At 36.9% G+C, this 18,008-nt stretch overlaps 1 protein-coding gene across 8 annotated transcripts in view; it reads left to right on the forward strand.

Annotated features, from left to right (window-relative positions):
- Positions 1-18,008, forward strand: part of NBAS (NBAS subunit of NRZ tethering complex) — a 333,351-nt gene that overhangs the window by 150,034 nt on the left and 165,309 nt on the right. For all 8 annotated transcript variants that reach the window (XM_067008085.1, XM_067008087.1, XM_059078230.2 and 5 more), the window contains 5 exons: positions 601-734; positions 6,945-7,007; positions 8,884-9,006; positions 13,769-13,871; positions 17,053-17,282. In XM_067008085.1, coding sequence (XP_066864186.1) covers positions 601-734; positions 6,945-7,007; positions 8,884-9,006; positions 13,769-13,871; positions 17,053-17,282 — 653 coding nt within the window. The remainder of the gene's footprint in view (positions 1-600; positions 735-6,944; positions 7,008-8,883; positions 9,007-13,768; positions 13,872-17,052; positions 17,283-18,008) is intronic.

Below are 18,008 nucleotides of genomic sequence, written 5' to 3' on the forward strand. Positions count from 1 at the left end.
ATACTTTAAGAATGGGTCTCTGTGGTTTACAATGGGAAAGTGACCTCCAATATCCATTTTTCTGCATCAGAAATATGGAGTGTATTTTGGGATATGAATATTATGGCATTACAATGCGACTTCTTTCGAGTAGAATGTCGATACTGTTGTGTCCAATGACTAATACATAATGCACACCGAAAGATAGTAAGTTTGAACATCTCTGAAAATTAGTTAAGGAATTTTATATATTTTTGTGATTGAAACACATAAAATTTGGTTTTAGGGTTAGAAATGTTGTTTTTAATGAATTGCCTTTTTAGTTCACTGTGTTTCTTCTATCTACTTTGTCTTGAATGGGTAATGAATTGAAGAATCTGTTTTCAGCAGATGCAAAGCTTATGGGTACAAATTTTCTTTTCTTGCTGATTCTGTAATTAAAATGCAATTTCATTTAGAATAATTAAAGACCCCAAAAGTTTGTAAGCTAAAGAAAAACCAGGATTTGCTTCTGCAGCTGATTAATTGAGCTATTTAATATTCTATTGACAGTGGACTGGGATATGGCAAAATTGAATGTAAATCTATTGACATTTAGCACAACATGCCTTATTTCTCTAGTTGCAGCAAAAAATAATTCCGGATCAGGACCAACTGATGGCGGTAGCACTAGAATGCATCTATAACTGTGAACGAAATGACCAGCTTGCTCTTTGCTATGACTTATTAGAATGTCTGCCACAAAGAGGATATGGGTAAGAACCCACAGTGTGCCTTTGTTATGGTTGTGTCTTTTTACTCTAACAGTTAAGATGAAGATGTTGCTTCTCTGAATGTTCATGATAGAGAATTTGGGGAATGTAAAGAAGAAAATGAGATCATGTGCAAGCCTGTTGCCTCGAGATAGACACTTGTTTTTCTAACAGTATATAGGACGTCACTATAATTTTGTTAACCTTGATAATTATCCATTAAAAAGCAAGCAAGACTATCACTACCGCCACAACAAAAAGTGCTCTCTTAAGTGGACAGGTGGTGATATCTCTTTTTTTTTTATTTTTTTATTTTTTTTTTATTTTTGCGGTATGTGGCCCTCCCACTGCTGTGGCCTCTCCCGTTGCGGAGCACAGGCTCCGGACGCGCAGGCCTAGCGGCCATGGCTCACGGGCTTAGTTGCTCCGCGGCATGTGGGATCTTCCCGGACCAGGGCACGAACCCGTGTCTCCTGCATCGGCAGGCGGATTCTCAACCACTGCGCCACCAGGGAAGCCCCTCTCTTTGTTTTAAATTGTGTTTCTTATTAAGCTTTTTCCTTATGTATGGGCTAGTTGTATTTTTTCTATGAATTGTTTGTTCTTGGCCCTTGCCCAGAGTAAAACTTCTAAGCAATAATGTATGGATATACATACCTCATTTAGTGGTATGCAAATCAGATTATATTTTCTCTTTGGAAGTCACATAACAATCATTCCTTTAATCACTCTTTTAACACATAGTGCATATTATAAATTTCATATCTGGAGAAGTTAATAACAGCACATGGAAAAGCACTGAATGAAAAATCGGTGGGCCTGTTTCTAAGCCTTTGTGACTACAGCTGAGTCACGCAACTTTTACGGTCATCAGTTTCCTCATTTGCAAAATCAGGTGTTTAGACAAGAAATCTTCCTCATGCTTTGGTTTTCTTCTCCTCCTCTCTCTTTCTTCTTTTCTCTCTCTCTTTTCCTTCCAAGGAAATTTTTATTTTTTGTGTGAAATGAATGATAGAAGTCACTTGATTTTGCAACCCAATGTGAAATAATTGTTTCACGTAGTCATTGATAGAATTGAAATCAGGTGAAAAATTGATGGGGAAGGGATATTTGCATGGTACCAAAGTATTACCTTTAGCAAATTTTTTTTTTTTGTAATTTCAAAGGGGAAATTTACCTTTATAAAGTCTAAGTCTGACTGCCATCACCTTTGATCAAGTTATCAAATATGACATCATTTACAATCAGGCAGCCTAGCCATATGTGCCTCCTGGTGAGAAGCAGTGTGAAGTAAAATTACTTACCCTGAATCTAATCGATCCTTTAAGCCAAACTTCTAGTTTACAGTCAATGTAGGGAATAAGAGAACAAGTTAAATAACACGATGAAGAAGAAAAACAGATAACAGGTCATATTGTCTTTTCACTTTGAAAAGTCAGTGACATGGAGAAAAACAAATTGGTGGGGATGAGGAGGTGCTATTCTAAAATCATGAAGTCCGAGGGAACATATGATCCCCTTCTAATTTTTAACCATAGAGTAAATAATGTATGGACTAGTTAAAATCAGGGTACAGGAAGACTTGTAATTGATAAAAAAATATTGGTTGCTCTCCTTCCCCATCCTTGGATACCTGTGTTCTAAAAGTAAACACTCATTATAGGTCATGTTTTTCTTCTTGACTTTGCCTGTGTCCTTTAAAATATTATGCTCACATTGCTCTTTATTGATTTTACAATTTTAGATGATTATTGACTTCCTTTCATTGAAGCCTACCCTTCCCCCATACCTACTTCTCTTAACCATTTTTTTCAGTGTAGTCAAAGTGGTATTTCTATCATTATGATTATGTATATACTGTTTTCACAGAGCTAGGTATGATTGTATTTCCTTTTTATGCAACTTTTTGCTTTTCGTGGATTGAATAATTTCCTTTTTTGTCATTGTTTTTTGTTTCCATTTACCTCCCTCACTCTTCTGACAGAAGTGTAAAATTCCTTTTCAAGGTAAAAATATCTAGTAATCTCTCCTTTCTCTTTTCACTCGATGTCTCTCTCTCTCCCTCTTGGTTTTGAAACATCTTTCTTAGAATTGTCTTTTCCTCTTCCTTTGATATGAATTGTTCTCTACTCTGCTGTACAGCATTCATCCTTGGACTTTTGTTTGCATCTCTCTTGTGTTGCATATTGCATTTCTGGGATTATTATCTTTTCCTTTCTTTACTTATTCCCTTATTTTGATGGAACATAATCTTGAATAGCTTCCTGTCAAATGTTGCATGGAGGCATTTTTATTTTAAGACTATCACATGTCAAAAAAATATCATAATTGCATCCTTACACTTGATAGAAGGCTTGGCTGTGTATGGAACTCTAGGTTTCTGATCCTTTTCCTTGTGAGTTTCGAAGGCATCACTCTTGTCTTCTCCTTGCAGTGTTGTTGAGAAGTCCAAGGCTATTATATGGCTTTTTCCTCCCCTTTTTGGAATACTTCAGTACCTTCCCTTCATTTCTCATGTTCTGAAATATCATAAGGATGTGTTTTATTCTGAGTCTGAATTTATCATTGTTCATTTAAATCGTGTATTTCAACCTGGAAACTCATGTCCTTCAAACTGTTGGGAAATTTTCTTATATTTTTCTCCTGTTAAGTTTCCTTGATAAGTTTATTTGCATGTCCTTCTTTTTTCTCTTTTTTTGCACATTTTAAATTTATTTACTGCCCTTTTTGTTCTTTTTCCCATGTTTTGATCTTTTGTTAAGTGATCTGGGAGAGTTCTATAGTTTTATCTTCTAATCCATATTTTGAATTTAAAATTTATTTTGGCTTTTTTTTTTTTTTTTTTTTGTTGCTGTACGCAGGCCTCTCACTGTTGTGGCCTCTCCCCATTGCGGAGCACTGGCTCTGGACGCGCAGGCTCAGTGGCCATGGCTCACGGGCCCAGCCACTCCGCAGCATGTGGGATCCTCCCGGACCGGGGCACGAACCCATGTCCCCTGCATTGGCAGGCGGACTCTCAACCACTGCGCCACCAGGGAAGCCTCTATTTTGGCTTTCTTATTTAAGTTCCAAGAACTTTTTCTCATTCACTTTCAAACAAAATAATATCCTGCTCTTGTTTCACAGATGCATAAATTCACTTCTACACCCTGCATTACCCTTACCCCATCGTGATCTCTGATTTTTCATATTCTGTTTGTTTGCATCTCTGTTTCTACTGTGAGGACCTTTCCTCCATGTCTAGTGATTCTTGGTCATTAATTTATATCTAAGGTACTAAAAGTTGATTGGCTGCCTTGTGACAAGCTGAAGGCTTTTCATTATAGGAGTCCTTGGGAAATTGCCTTATATGTGAGCAGCTAGATTGTCAATCTTGCTTCAGTTTTGATTTTAGGAGGGGTAAGGTAATCTTAGATTCTGTGTATTATGTTACAGAAATGTTGCGTGGTTTGTAGATCCTGATTCTTCATCTCTTCTCATTAAGGGTCTAAGTACTAACCCCCAAGAAAGAAAGCAGTTAGCCTTGTTATTGGTAAAGCTAAATGGAGACTGTACTAGTGGTTAATACTTCCCTTCCTCAGTCCAGGTTTAGGGAATCTTCATGTAGGAAAAGTTATAATCACAACATCCACGTGTTACCCAAACCTGTACAGATATGACCACAAGCTCCCTCCCCTCCTCAAGGAAGAGCAGCCCGTGTACCTCTGGGAACCGTGGGCCCTCAGTAGGCAACAAAGGGCTGGTAACGTGGATTGTGTTAACAGTTTTTTAGCAAACTGTCATTACTCATCATTTAAAAACCTCAGCCCAGTGGATGTCAGAGAATCAGTAGTCAGGGTGCTCTTCCCAGAGGGTGACAAGAGATGCAGAATTCTCTTCCTAACAAGCACCTCAGAGAGCAGAAGGGGTGGGAGTTTCTTCCTTACATGGTCTCGGTGGGTGATTTGATGGTCCCTCTGCCACTTGGTGTCCCTTGGTTGTCCTGAGTCATCTAGGTAAGACCATTGACTTCCAGCTGGCATGTGCGATTTTTTTTTTTCTTTTTTTTTTTTTTTTTTGGTGGTACGCAGGCCTCTCACCGCTGTGGCCTCTCCCGTTGCGGAGCACAGGCTCCGGACGCGCAGGCTCAGCGGCCACGGCTCACGGGCCCAGCCGCTCCGCGGCACGTGGGATCTTCCCAGACCGGGGCACGAACCCGCGTCCCCTGCATCGGCAGGCGGACTCTCAACCACTGCGCCACCAGGGAAGCCCTGGCATGTGCGATTTTTAAAAATAAATGTATTAGGCTTAGTTCTTCAGTAAGATCAAATGAGCATAAATATCAGTTAGAGCTTATCTATTAACTTTTACATGGTAATTTGCCTACCATGAGGAGATAGTCATGATATCAATTGAATGATGATATTAAAAGAACACTTTTTATGTAGACATTATAATGAGAGGATGAGTATATTTGTTTTCAAAGAACGTGTAGGCTAAGAAATGCCTCTTTTGTGTATGTGTGGCTGAAAGCTTTTTTCGGCTTCAGATTAATGGTTTCTGATCTAACAGAGTTTTTTTTTTTTTTTTTTGGTAAACATAAAAAATAGCATGGTACTCTTTTGTTGTTCCATTTATTTCTTAATGATTGTATTTCATAATTATAATTTTCTAAATAATTTGCAATTATAAATTAGCCTGGTATTAAAATATAGGCCTTCAAAATACTTACTCTGGTTCTCTGTGCTCCTCCTGCCAGCTGTGTCAATTCATGTTCTCCCAGTGATCAGTTGTGTATTTTTAGTGGTTAAATGGTTATTATTTACCAAATGGTTAACTGTAGTTTTTCACTATTTAGGAAATTAAATTTTTGTACATCTTACCTAGGCAGCACACTTCATGTGGCTGAAAAAAATCTTTAGTCATTATGTTTGTGAATGTCAGTTCACAGAGGAAGAACACTGTATTCTGAAAATCAGTGACAAATGTTTATTGTAGAGTTACAAAATGATAATTTAAAAAAGATTGTTTCTGAATGAGTATGTTAATTGAAGTTATTTCCGATGAATGATCTTTTTTTTTTTTTTTTTTGGAAGGACTTTAAGGGGAATATACCCTAATTTATCACTCTAGTCCAAGGCCTGAAACTTGGTTTAAAAAGATAGTATAATCTTGGTAAATTGCATGAAATAATTGCCACATAGATTTAGATCAGATAGATTGGTAGTTTTAAAAATAGTGAGTGAGACTTTTGTGTTCAATTAGGTCAGTTTTAATTTCCCAAGTCCAGATAAAGATTTTTATTTAGCCGTCTCATTAAATCCTAAGAATTGCTGGAATTCAGTAGAATCATTGGTTGGAAGGCACCTGAGAGTGTCAGGTACAGTGGTTCTCAGGTGAGAGCCGTCCCTCCAAGGTTGGGACACAGAGTTGCAGAGGGTGGCAGAGGGCTTTCGTAGCACTTGCTTAACTTTTCTACCAAATCCCTTGCACACTTGTATGTGCATTGTGCCGAGCTAAATCTACCCTATCAGCCACGTTTTTATTAGTTTATGATCTTTTTCATGGTAATGTTTCCCCTAGTCCCCCGTCTACATTTTTCCTGAGAAAGGAAAAAGGAAAAGTGCTTGTTATCTCCACTCGCGGTAGGAATTCTCTGTATGACGGCTGTGTACTTCTCTTTTGTTTTAAAGTATTGCAGTGGAGGCAGAGTGAATGATGACATGGGAGAAGTCCCCTGAGTATATAGAGTCCTAATGGAAAAGTCCTAGGGGAGCCACAGGTGGAATAGATAGGACTAGGAGAAAGCCAACGTACAGGGCCATGGTTCCTAATCTGTTTTATTGGTTAAAAGAAGAGAAATAAATGATGGCCTTATCGTTTACCACTTCTTCAAAGAAAGACTACAACTGATACATAATTCTTTTTTGCTTTTAGCAGAACTGAACTAAAAGTTCTTAGGAAAATAATTGCCCATATCTCACTAATCTGTAATAGAGAATATTGTTATATTCCAGTATTTTTTATCTTAATCGCTTTTGAGTCATGAAAGATGCTGAATGCGTATAGGAGATAAGACTGACCTTTTATCTGGACAGGGTGATACTGTCATATATTAAGTACAAGGGAAACTTCACTTTTTTTTTTTTTTTTTTTAACTTAAGTGAGTTTAGTATTTCAGGTAAAAAGTTACTACTAAAACCTAATTTTAATTCTTTTATCTTAATCCTTTAGTCAGAAGACAGAGGTAACCACAGCGCTTCATGACATGGTAGACCAACTGGAACACATTCTCAGGTGAGAAAAATGACAGACTTTTGGTTCTGTGCTGATTAAGGAGGTCTGTCTGAGAAATGTTACCTTAAATATGCCTTGTGATCATTTCCAGTTTGACCTAATATTTGTTTGACTCTCTCAGGAGTGAATTTTCTTAATAATGAATGTAATACTAGCTTATTTTAGCAGAACACTACAGTAATGAGAAGGACATGGACTTTGAAGACTAGTAGAACTGTGTTCAAATCTAGGTGTTATAACTTACTAGCTGTGTGATCTTTGAGCCTAGGATTTTCTTAGCTATAATATCTACCTCATGAGGTGAGATATTGATACTAGATAAAGCATTTAAAGTACCTCACACATAGTAGGTAAATAAGAAATATTAGTTCCTTCAGCAGTTATTACATCCATCAGCAAACAATGTTTATTATAACCCCTAACTTTCCTTTTTGGGGTATACTACATTTGATTGACTATCTGGGTTATATTATATTAGTGACTCTAGCAATATTCTTCACTGTGAAAATGAAGCATTAAACTGTCTCTTTTGGAGACTGAAAATTTCTAATTTGCTATTCAGGAAGTTTAATATTGTTTACTAGTGTTCATTTTTATATGTATATATAATGTGCTTGTGTGTAATTTTTAAATATTTGCATTAAAAATGAAATTTTAGGACTAGTAAACTTTGTTCTTCCAATATATAATTATAGAAATTATAGGTAATAACATCACTTGATAGTGGTAATATGTAAAGGATAAGAATTTGGGAATCTACCAATTTGATGTCCCTCTCTTCTCCCTAGCCTCCCTGAAAAATTGAGCATAGTTTGAACAAAGCTTAATGGGTTAAGTCAGTATAGATTCATTCCTTACAAATCTGCATGGTTTCCTTTTTCTCCCTAATGAACTTGAAAAGAGCTTTCTCAAGGAAATACAGTATAATAAACATAATGCATTTCATAAAAAATTATTGCATAATACACATCATTTATTTCACCATACGTTCCTGGGTGTAACCATGGGTTGTCTTGATAGTCAAATTATGCACTCAGTACCTCAAGGAAACAGTAACACCCTTTAGGTTTCTGGGTGATACCCAGGTCTTTTACTGTTCACCTTAATTTACTAACCTTTTAAAAGGAGCACTTTTTTTTCCAGTTCCACCTCATGGCCATTAATAGTTGATAGATGTTTTAGTGTATATGATGTCAGGTGGCGTGATCCGTGGAACTTATCTTTATGAAGAGTTACTGAGTTTTGTCCAACCTCTCTTTAAGCCCAGTAGTGGTTAATTTCATAAATGTGAGATTTGGTGAGACAGAAAAGGTGTATATACAAATGATGATAATTATGGAATAGGATATCTCAAGAAGATCCATATAAGAACAGAAATCTTATCTGTTTGTTTATAGAATGGATTCTTGAGGGAAATTGAGCCTTATGGGGTTTCTGTGGTTTTCCAACCCTAAAATTCTTTGCTTATTGCTTTTCTGGCAACCTTGCCTATAACAGAATACTCACTGAGGTTGTTAAGAGTTAAAGCTGGGTATTGCAATTATAGATTTGGCTTATTTTGCTGACTTGATGCTTTTACAGTACAGGAAAATTGTAAAAAAATGATTTTGAGATAAGGATATGCCAGGCTTTTGAAAAAATGTTAACTTATCCCAAGTATATTGTAATAAAAGTCAGTAGGGGAAATAAAATTTGATATATAATTATTAGCTTTCTTTTTGCTGAGAATTAATGCAATGTGTAAAATTTGGTCATTCTTTATGCTACTTTAAAAAAAAATACTTTTAACACCTAAGTGCTACTTATGTGTTTAAGATTCTTAGAGCTTTTTTGTTGGTAGCAAGACTTATTTAAAAATTTTTCTTTTTACTTACAGTGTGTCAGAGATTTTGGAGAAACATGGACTTGAGAAGCCAATTTCGTATGTTAAAAATACTCAGTCTAGCGCAGAAGAGGCACACAGGCTGATGGTTAGATTGACCAGGCACACCGGTCGTAAGTGAGTAATGAAATTAATTGATAATTGTATGTGATTAAGAAAAAGTACTACTTTTTTTCTTTTTCTGACTTCATTGGGTTATAATTGACCGACAATAAATTGCACATATTTAAAGTATAGAGTATGATAAGTTTTATTATATGTATATAGCCATGAAGCCATCACCTTGTCAAAATAACAAATGTATCCATCACCCCTAAAAGCTTTCTCTTGCTCATTTATAATCCCCTCCCTCCTCCTCGTTACACCCCCATCCCCTCCCCAGGCTATCACTGATCTGTTTTCTGTCTCTATATCGTACTTTGCCTTTCCTAGAATTTTATGTGAATGGAGTCATAACGGTGTGCTCTTTGTTGGTTGGTTTGGCTTCTTTCACTCAGCATAATTATTCTGTGTTTCATCCGTGGTGTATCATGGATCAGTAGTTTATTCCATTTTATTTGTTGACTAGTATTCCCTTGATGGATTTATTGCACTTTGTTTATCTATTCACTTGTTGATGGACATTTGGTTTATTTGGAGTCTTGGCTTTTACAAATATAGCTGCTGTGAATATTCATGTACAAGCCTTTGTATGGACATGCGCTTTCATTGCTTTTGGATAAATCCGTAAGAGTGGAATGGCTGGATTGTATGGTAGGTGGACGGTTAACTTTTCAAAAAACTGCCAAACTGTCTTTCAAAGCATTTGTACCATTTTATTTTTTAATCAGTCTTTTAGGAGCGTTCCAGTTGCTCTACATGCTTGTCAGTACTTGCTGTGGTCAGTCTTTTAAAGTTTAGTTATTTTAATAGGTATGTTGTGGTATCTAATTTTGATTTTAATTGCTTTCTAATTGTTTTAATTGTGAGTAATAATATTGAGCATCTTTTAATGTGATTACTTGACATCAGTGTATCTTCTTAGATCATTTTAAAAATTGGGTTTTTGTATTCTTTACTGATTTTGAGAGTTTTCTTATACATTCGGGATACAAGACCCTTATGAGATATAATATATGCTTTGCAAAGATTTTCTCCTATCTGTACCTTGTCTTTTCATTCTCATACCTGTGTCTTTTGAAGGGCATACTTTATAAATTTTGATGAGGTCCAGTTTATCAATTTGTTCTTTGTTGATTGTGCTTTTGATGTCACGTTAAGAAACTTTTGGCACAAAGATTTCCTCCTGCCATTTTTAGTAAAATTTTCAGTTTTACATTTTACAATCGGTTTCATGGCCCATTTTGAAAGTTCATTTTTGTTTATTGTTCAAAGTATAGGTTATTTCTTTTATATATCTGAATATTCCAGCATCACTTGTTGAAAAGACTGTCCTTTCTGTACTGAATTGCATTTGCATCTTTGTTGAATATCAGTTTTCCATACTATGGGGGCCTATTTGGGGGTTCTTTATTTTGATCCATTGATCTGTTTGTCTGTCATTCCTCTAATAACCAGCCTGTATTAATTATAGATTTATAGTAATTCTTAAAATTATCGTAGATTTATAGGAAGTCTTAAAATTCTCTCTTTATCTCTGTTTCTTTCAACAGTTTACTATAGTTATTGATTTATGTGCCTTACATTCCCTTCAAAATCATAAGCTTATCTAAGGCAAGTGTTACAGTCACCAAACTTCTAATTTGGAACCTTACATATCATTGGCCCTCTCTCAGTAATTATTAAATGAATAATTTAGAAGGTTTTGACAATTTAAGTCTTAAACTTTCTTTACAGCTATAAACGATGGGTCAATATTTTCCATCATGTTGGCTCTAGTCAAGAACCTACTCTTCAGTAAGAAAGCCTCACTGTTTCTGCTAGAATACCTGCTCTCTTTCCACTGAATCCCTCAAATACATCTAAAGTCCTTGCAGTTAATTTCTACTTATGGCATTCTACTTACTGTGAATATGTAAGAGAGTACGACCTCTTTTTTCAAGGTAGTCAACTTGAAATGAATCTTAATTATTTCATATATGCTACTATGGCTTGGCCTTCAACACCTATCGAGTTTTCTTATGCATATTTTAAATGGTGGCAGATTTCACTTACTGTCACAAATCAGGTTTTACTATCTTGAGTGCAATACTATTTCTCGCTGGGAAATACACCTCCATTCCAAAGCTGTAACTAATACATCATGTTTGTATTCAGGTATTTCCCTGTCAATTTGCACACCTCTTGTATAGTGCCTCCAGATTCTTCTCTTGGTTCTTATTTACTGCATGTATTCTAAAAGGACCTTTGGAAATAATGTCTTATAATTTATTTTAATTAGAACCTGTACTTAAAGGCTAGCCATGTGTGAGAAAACATTAATACCATCTGTCCCAGTGTTGCTGGCTTCTAGAAGAACAGCTGGGCTGAGAGAACTTGAATTCAGCTAGACAGTGCCCAGGTCTGATTTTATGAAGCTGGTGCAAGATGGACACTCACTTTTTCAAACATTTTGCTACTTTTCTGCCTGAGAGCCAAATTTGAAAGAGTCCTTGAATTCTTTGAAGCCCACCCAAAGAGTTCACATTCCAAGGTCTAACTAATGGAAACACTTCAGGGATTATCCTTGAAGACTTGCAAATATATCAGTTTGTTTTGTGTATTTGTATGCTGGAAAAAAAAATGTATTCTCTTAAGCTTTATTACATATCAGATAGAAATAATTGTTCATTTTGTGTTGTAGCAAATAGAAAATGCTATAAGCAAATGAAGCATATGGTTATTAAAAATTTTAGGTGAAAAAAATTCCTGAAGACTAGAATTTTTGCAGGAAAGATCCCAAATGCATAATTTTTCCATAGCAATACTCTTAAACACAGTCTATTTGCCCTGTTTTAATGCATAAGAAAGAAAATGATGTGTGGAAAAGGTACACCCAGTTGGTATTTGACAAACAGAAAACAAAACAAAACCTACCTTTTTCAAACAATGAGATTCATGATTATGTAGAACTTCAAGACTAGAAAATAAACGATGATTCCAAACTCACATATATTCAACAAAGATGAACTTTTGAGAGAGGTAGAGAGAATTACAGCACATTCTCCCTACTACTAGACAATATTAGTGGTTGTGTATGTGACTACAGAAAAACAAACAGATGTGTTTGTGACTTCCAGATTCATTCATTCACACTTGTTGAATACTCCTTTGTACCAGAAAAATATGGGGAGTGTCTTTTCATACATTCTAGTTTAAGTTAATCATCATAATATACAAAAAGGGAAACTGAAGCTCAAAGAAATTAAGAAATTTATTCAAATCCATACAAGTAACTGAGCTTGTTTTTATACTCAGGAAAAAGCTTGTTTCATCGTCTGAGTTTTTTCAAAATTGATCTTATCCCTCCTTATCATTCTTTGAGATTCTCTTTAAGTGAGAAAGCTGAAATTCAGGAATATTAAATATAGTCACGCAGCTAATGTGTGACTCTTTGTGACATTGTTAACAAAAGTGTCTCCCCTGTTGCAGGAGAATCTGAACCACTGATTCTCTAACTCTGTAAGTCTGGATACTAACATGAAATGGTATTTGATCAACTGGATAGTGTAGGCCTCACTACTTCATCTCTGATTGGTAGATTGCTCCTAGAGGAACTGTGTAAATGACCTAGAAAACCTGGTAGGGGCTTGAAGCTTTGACTTTCCCATATGTGGTCACTGGCTTATCCTTGAGGGGACCCTGAAAACTATGCCTATGGAATTGTTTCGAAAGGTATCAGCTCGGTGCTCTGTGACCACCTAGAGGGGTGGGATAGGGAGGGTGGGAGGGAGACGCAAGAGGGAGGGGATATGGGGATATGTGTACATGTACAGCTGATTCACTTTGTTATACAGCAGAAACTAATGCTTTACTCCATTGTAAAGCAGTTACACTCCAATAAAGATGTTTAAAAAAAAAAAAAGTACTGACGTTTGTGGGGAGTGAAGCTTCTTCCTAAGCCAGATGGGAACTGCAGCTACCGTACAGGGCTTGTCGCGCCTGGGCTGGCGCCTGGATGGGCGCGAACCCCCCGCAGTGCTCTATCCCAGGCTCTGTGGACTGCGGCGAGGAGGAGTCCCGCTGAGAGGAACCAGCGGGGCTGCCCGCCTCCAGACTCGAGCCAGGGGTGGCCCCTGTTGCCTTCTGGGTCTGCATGTGCGGTTAGGTTAAGAACATACCCCGCTGGCGACTGCAGAGTGTGGTGAAGATGGAATTTGAAACTCATTCTCCTGCGTCTCCAAGGGCTTTTTCTGCTACGTCACGGCCGTTTTATCTTACTTTACCGTGTGCTTTATTTTACCGTAGAAACTCATAGCTCGTTTACCTCTGCCATGATCAGTTTTGTGTCCAGGCAGCCTGCGGCAGAGGCAGCTCCGGCGACATCTCTGGCATTGATGCGTCGCTGCCCAACTTTTCCCTCTATCTTTTTTTTTTTTTTTTTTTTGGTGATACACGGGCCTCTCCCGTTGCGAAGCACAGGCTCCGGACGCGCAGGCGCAGCGGCCATGGCTCACGGACCCAGCCGCTCTGCGGCACGTGGGATCTTCCCGGACCGGGGCACGAACCCGTGTCCCCTGCATCGGCAGGCGGACTCTCAACCACTGCGCCACCAGGGAAGCCCGTTTCCCTCTATCTTTAATCAAGGTGTTTTTCCTGGAAATTCAAATGAGATCTATTTCTCTCGATCATCTGGGAGCTGTGTGGCATATAGCATAGTGGTACCAATTTTTTTTTTTTTTTTTACTGTTGACCCATTGAAGAGAGCAGTTTCATGAATTATTTTCTTCTTGACCCCCAGGCAGCCTCCTGTCGGTGAGTCTCACTGGCGAATGCTGCTGCAGGACATGTTAACCATGCAGCAGAACGTTTACACCTGTCTGGACTCTGATGCTTGCTACGAGGTAACTCTACGTGTGTAAATATTGCCTTTTAATTTTGTGATTTTGGTTGTTACATTTTGTTGATTGGACACAAGATGATGACCGTAGGTGGATTATTGAATAATATTCAATAGCTGGTAATTGAGTGGTGCTTTAGAGTTTGAACACGTTCATACATAACTTCTTCTTTGATCATTGCAACACCATTTATTTAGTGGGTTAATTGTCAGCTGGAAACCCCGAATCGTACTTGGCTCCGCCCTCTTCCATAGTTTCGGTGGTCACTAAAATTTGCTTCATGTGCCCGAGAAAAGTCTTCCAAATCTGTCCTCTCTTCTGTCTTCTGTCCTGTCTTCCTCTTCTCTGCTAAGTTGTTGTAATCCTCCAAACTTGTTTCCCTACTTCCATATCTCTTCCTCATTTTCACGGAAGAGAGTATGCTTCTAAAACAGACCTTTTCATGACACTCCCCTTCTTAAAATGCGCTGCTAAATAAAATAGATAAAATACCGTATCCCTTAGGCTGACATAGAAAGCCACGGCGGATTCCAGCCACCCTGTCCATTCTCGCCTCTGACACTCCCCGCCATGTGCCCTGTGCTCCAGCGGTGCCCAATCTGTCATGAATTCCTCCACTCACGATGCTGTTTCCTGTTTCTATGACTCTGTACGCATTATTCCCTTTGCCTGGAATATATTCCTCTTTTTTAAATTTGAAAATTGCTGATACCTTTTAGGATTCAGCTCACTAGCCAGGCCCTCTAGGATGCCTTCCTTTGTCCTTTGATATAACTTGTCTCTATTGCAGCCTTTCTTTCAGATGCCATGACTTGTTTGTTTCTGTGTGTGTTTCTTCCCTTTGGTCATTAGCTCCTAGGCAGGCATTATCATACCATGTTCATCCTCTGCTCCCCGGGGCATATTATAGTGTCTGGAACATAAAGGATACTTAAGGATGGTGAACTGACTAGGAGTGTAATTTAGGAGAATTGAGTCCTTATTTTGGAAGGTATGTGTATTACCACCAAATTACGCATGCTTTGTATGGAAAAACGATCCAGCTAACCCATCGTTAATGAGATACAGCTTAAAAGAGGGTTCCCATTTGAATTTGTCTATCAAACAAGCCAGATCAAAATCGTGTAGAATATTTCCTGTGTTGCTCTGCTCTGACATCACGAAGCATAACCCGTTGATAAAGTGAGAGTTACAAAATAGTCCTCTGTTTTGTGAAATTGGTTGGTATTTTAATTTAAGGTAGTTTTAACAGAAGAGCGCTAATATAGACTGTTGAGAAATGAATGGTTTTATATTTGAACTTCAGGTTTTTATGTGCTTGATGAGTGTAAAGTTTATATTGATGATTACACTCTCAGACCACGTACAGCTGCCAGTAACTTCACCTTTGTATCTAAAGCAAAACTTGAAATTCAGTTTCAGGAGAAAATAATCTGTATGCACATGGGGTCCAAAATCTTACTGTCATTAGTAATACTGCTTGAAGTAGTGTTTTTAAGTGGGAGTAGTGTTATTTCCTAGTATTTTCTGATTCTGATTGAAAAATTAGCATTAATTATTTTACACTTGAACTTGCTCCTGTGTAGTCTATCATAACAACTGGACATATTAAATTGTTTTAGTTATATTTTAACACCTTTGTTTTTAATGACTTTGTTTATAATGGGCTTTGATATTTTAATGACTTCGCGCCTTTAGTCCTTCTCCTTTGAGAACACATTTGAAAGCATATTATAACTGTCCTGAACCGATTCTAGAAGATAATACAGATTTGGCAAACTTAACATTTTAAAATATTTTAGTGATGTTTAAATTATGCTCTATTGTCTTACTGACCTGTGGCCATTGTATTAGGTTTTGCTGTCATTGGAAAATAATTTTAAATCTCATTGGCATAATTTTGATAAGGTGCAAGATTTCTATACAGCCTGTAGAGCAGAAATCTATATTGTTCATTTCAGCAAAACCTTTAAAATATTAGAGTGAGTGAATTTTATTTTTCAGTATTGGGGGCATTGACTCTTTATGGCTTACCTGAATAAACCAAAGGAATAGAGAAATTGTTACATCTAAGTCATTTTGGTCACATGGAGCAAGCCATTTTCACCTGTCGTATAAGTGATTAGCATTACTCACTGATAATTCGCTTTCTGTCACAGTATGGATTTTATAGCAGATCTCTCATAGGTATTGGTAATTTTATCCTGATCAGTCATTTTAGGAAAGGCCTGTCTAAAAATGTCTTCTCCAGAAGCCTAGAAACAAGTGAAAATAAGGGAGTCCTATGAAAATTGGGTAGCCTTCCTAATTATAAGGAAACTCTTGCTTCTCCATGAAATCTACTTTTTATCTCTTGCTTCTTTTTCTGTGTTATCCTCATCCAACAGTGGCACGATAGGAAAGAACATTCTTATGGAAGTTCTTGTACTACTTATGTGTTGACGCTATTAGTGTGGGTTTAAAGGAAGCTCTTTAATAGAACTTTTTTGGAATAAGTAGATAATCTCAATTATAGAATAAATTTTATGTTAATTGATGCTATTAGTTGCCTTGTAAAATACAATGACATTTGCATAACTGCCTTCCATCAGTGACTTTTGTTGTATTTAAATAGTTTTAAAATTGCAGATTAGAAAAAAAAAATGTTATGTGGTATATTGTAATTCTAGTGACTAGGTGTAAGTAGAACATTTGTAGCTTGGGTGTTTAGTTTATGAGACTGACTTCAGCTGCTTTAAACAGTCATTAATTATGTGTATCATACTCAAAGATTTTCTTTTAAAAAATTGAAATGTTATAAATACTTTAAGCAGAGTGTGGGACCATATGTCTAATGGATCCTGTTTTTAATAAGTATGAACTTTGGATATTTTACTCAAGTATGTGTTGTTATAACACATTAAAATATTATGCTTACCATTGGTTTGTGCAGTTAAATTATTTCTTCTTCTTCCTAAAAGAGGGATTTTTTTATTGAGGTGACATTCACATAACATAATACTAACCATTTTAAAGTGTGCTCCATTGTCATTTAGTACATTCATAAATATTGTGCAACCTCTACCTGTAGGATGGATGTATTTTTAAAAATTTATTTCACTTGGATATCCGAGCCTCCATTGTGTCAAGAACTGAGTGAGTCCTTCCTCTTTAAGCACTAATTCCAGTTTCTTCTTTTTCCCAGATATTTACAGAGAGCCTTCTGTGTTCCAGTCGTCTTGAAAATATCCACCTGGCTGGGCAGATGATGCACTGCAGTGCTTGTTCAATAAATCCACCAACTAGTGTAGCCCATAAAGGAAAAACCCAGTACAGGGTCAGTTATGAAAAAAGTATTGACTTGGTTTTGGCTGCCAGCAGAGAGTACTTCAATTCTTCTACCAGCCTCACTGACAGCTGCATGGATCTGGCCAGGTAGGGGAACTCTGTATTCTCCATAAGAGGGAGGGGGGGAGGTCAGAATATACAAACTTCATTGTTGGTTTTATTCTCTACCTCACAAAATACGTTACCACAAGTACAGATTGACGCTACTACATGGGGCACCATTATTTATTGCTTGAGTATAGAATGAAAACTTAATTACGTCATAAGTATTCATCCACTTTCTTGTGACCCTTTCTCTCCAGCACACTTTCCCATGGTCATTCTAGATGATTGTCTATAAGGTTATACTTTTCTTCTATTGGAAGAGATTCAAGTGGTAGCCAGCAAATTCAAGTTCTGGAAAATTTCAACACATTAGGTCATGTCTATATGTTTTACATGGCTTCCGCTCTCATTAGGTGATAAAGCTCAAAAGTCCCTTCCAGGTGGAAATTTCTTGGACTCTGAATTCTGTTCCTCTCTTAGCCTGTTGTACAGGAAAGTTTGTGTTCCTCTTTTTACTGTTGATTCTTAGGAGCTTTTTTTGCATATGGGACACGTGCTCTTTGCCCCTCTTAATGGTTAAAGTGTGTTGCCAAGTTTTTATAATATACAATTTATCTTTCAAATGGCTATTTTGAATTTTTTAAAAATTCGGTTGTTATTCTTTTTTCTGTGTTTTGTGTCATCCTTTGAAAGACCTTTAATTCCCAAGACCATTAAAATAGTTTTTTGTATTTTTTTTTTTTTACTACTTTGGTGGTTTTATTTTTG

This window comes from Kogia breviceps, chromosome 11 (genome assembly GCF_026419965.1).
Source record: "Kogia breviceps isolate mKogBre1 chromosome 11, mKogBre1 haplotype 1, whole genome shotgun sequence".
NCBI classification, from domain to species: Eukaryota; Metazoa; Chordata; class Mammalia; order Artiodactyla; family Physeteridae; genus Kogia; species Kogia breviceps.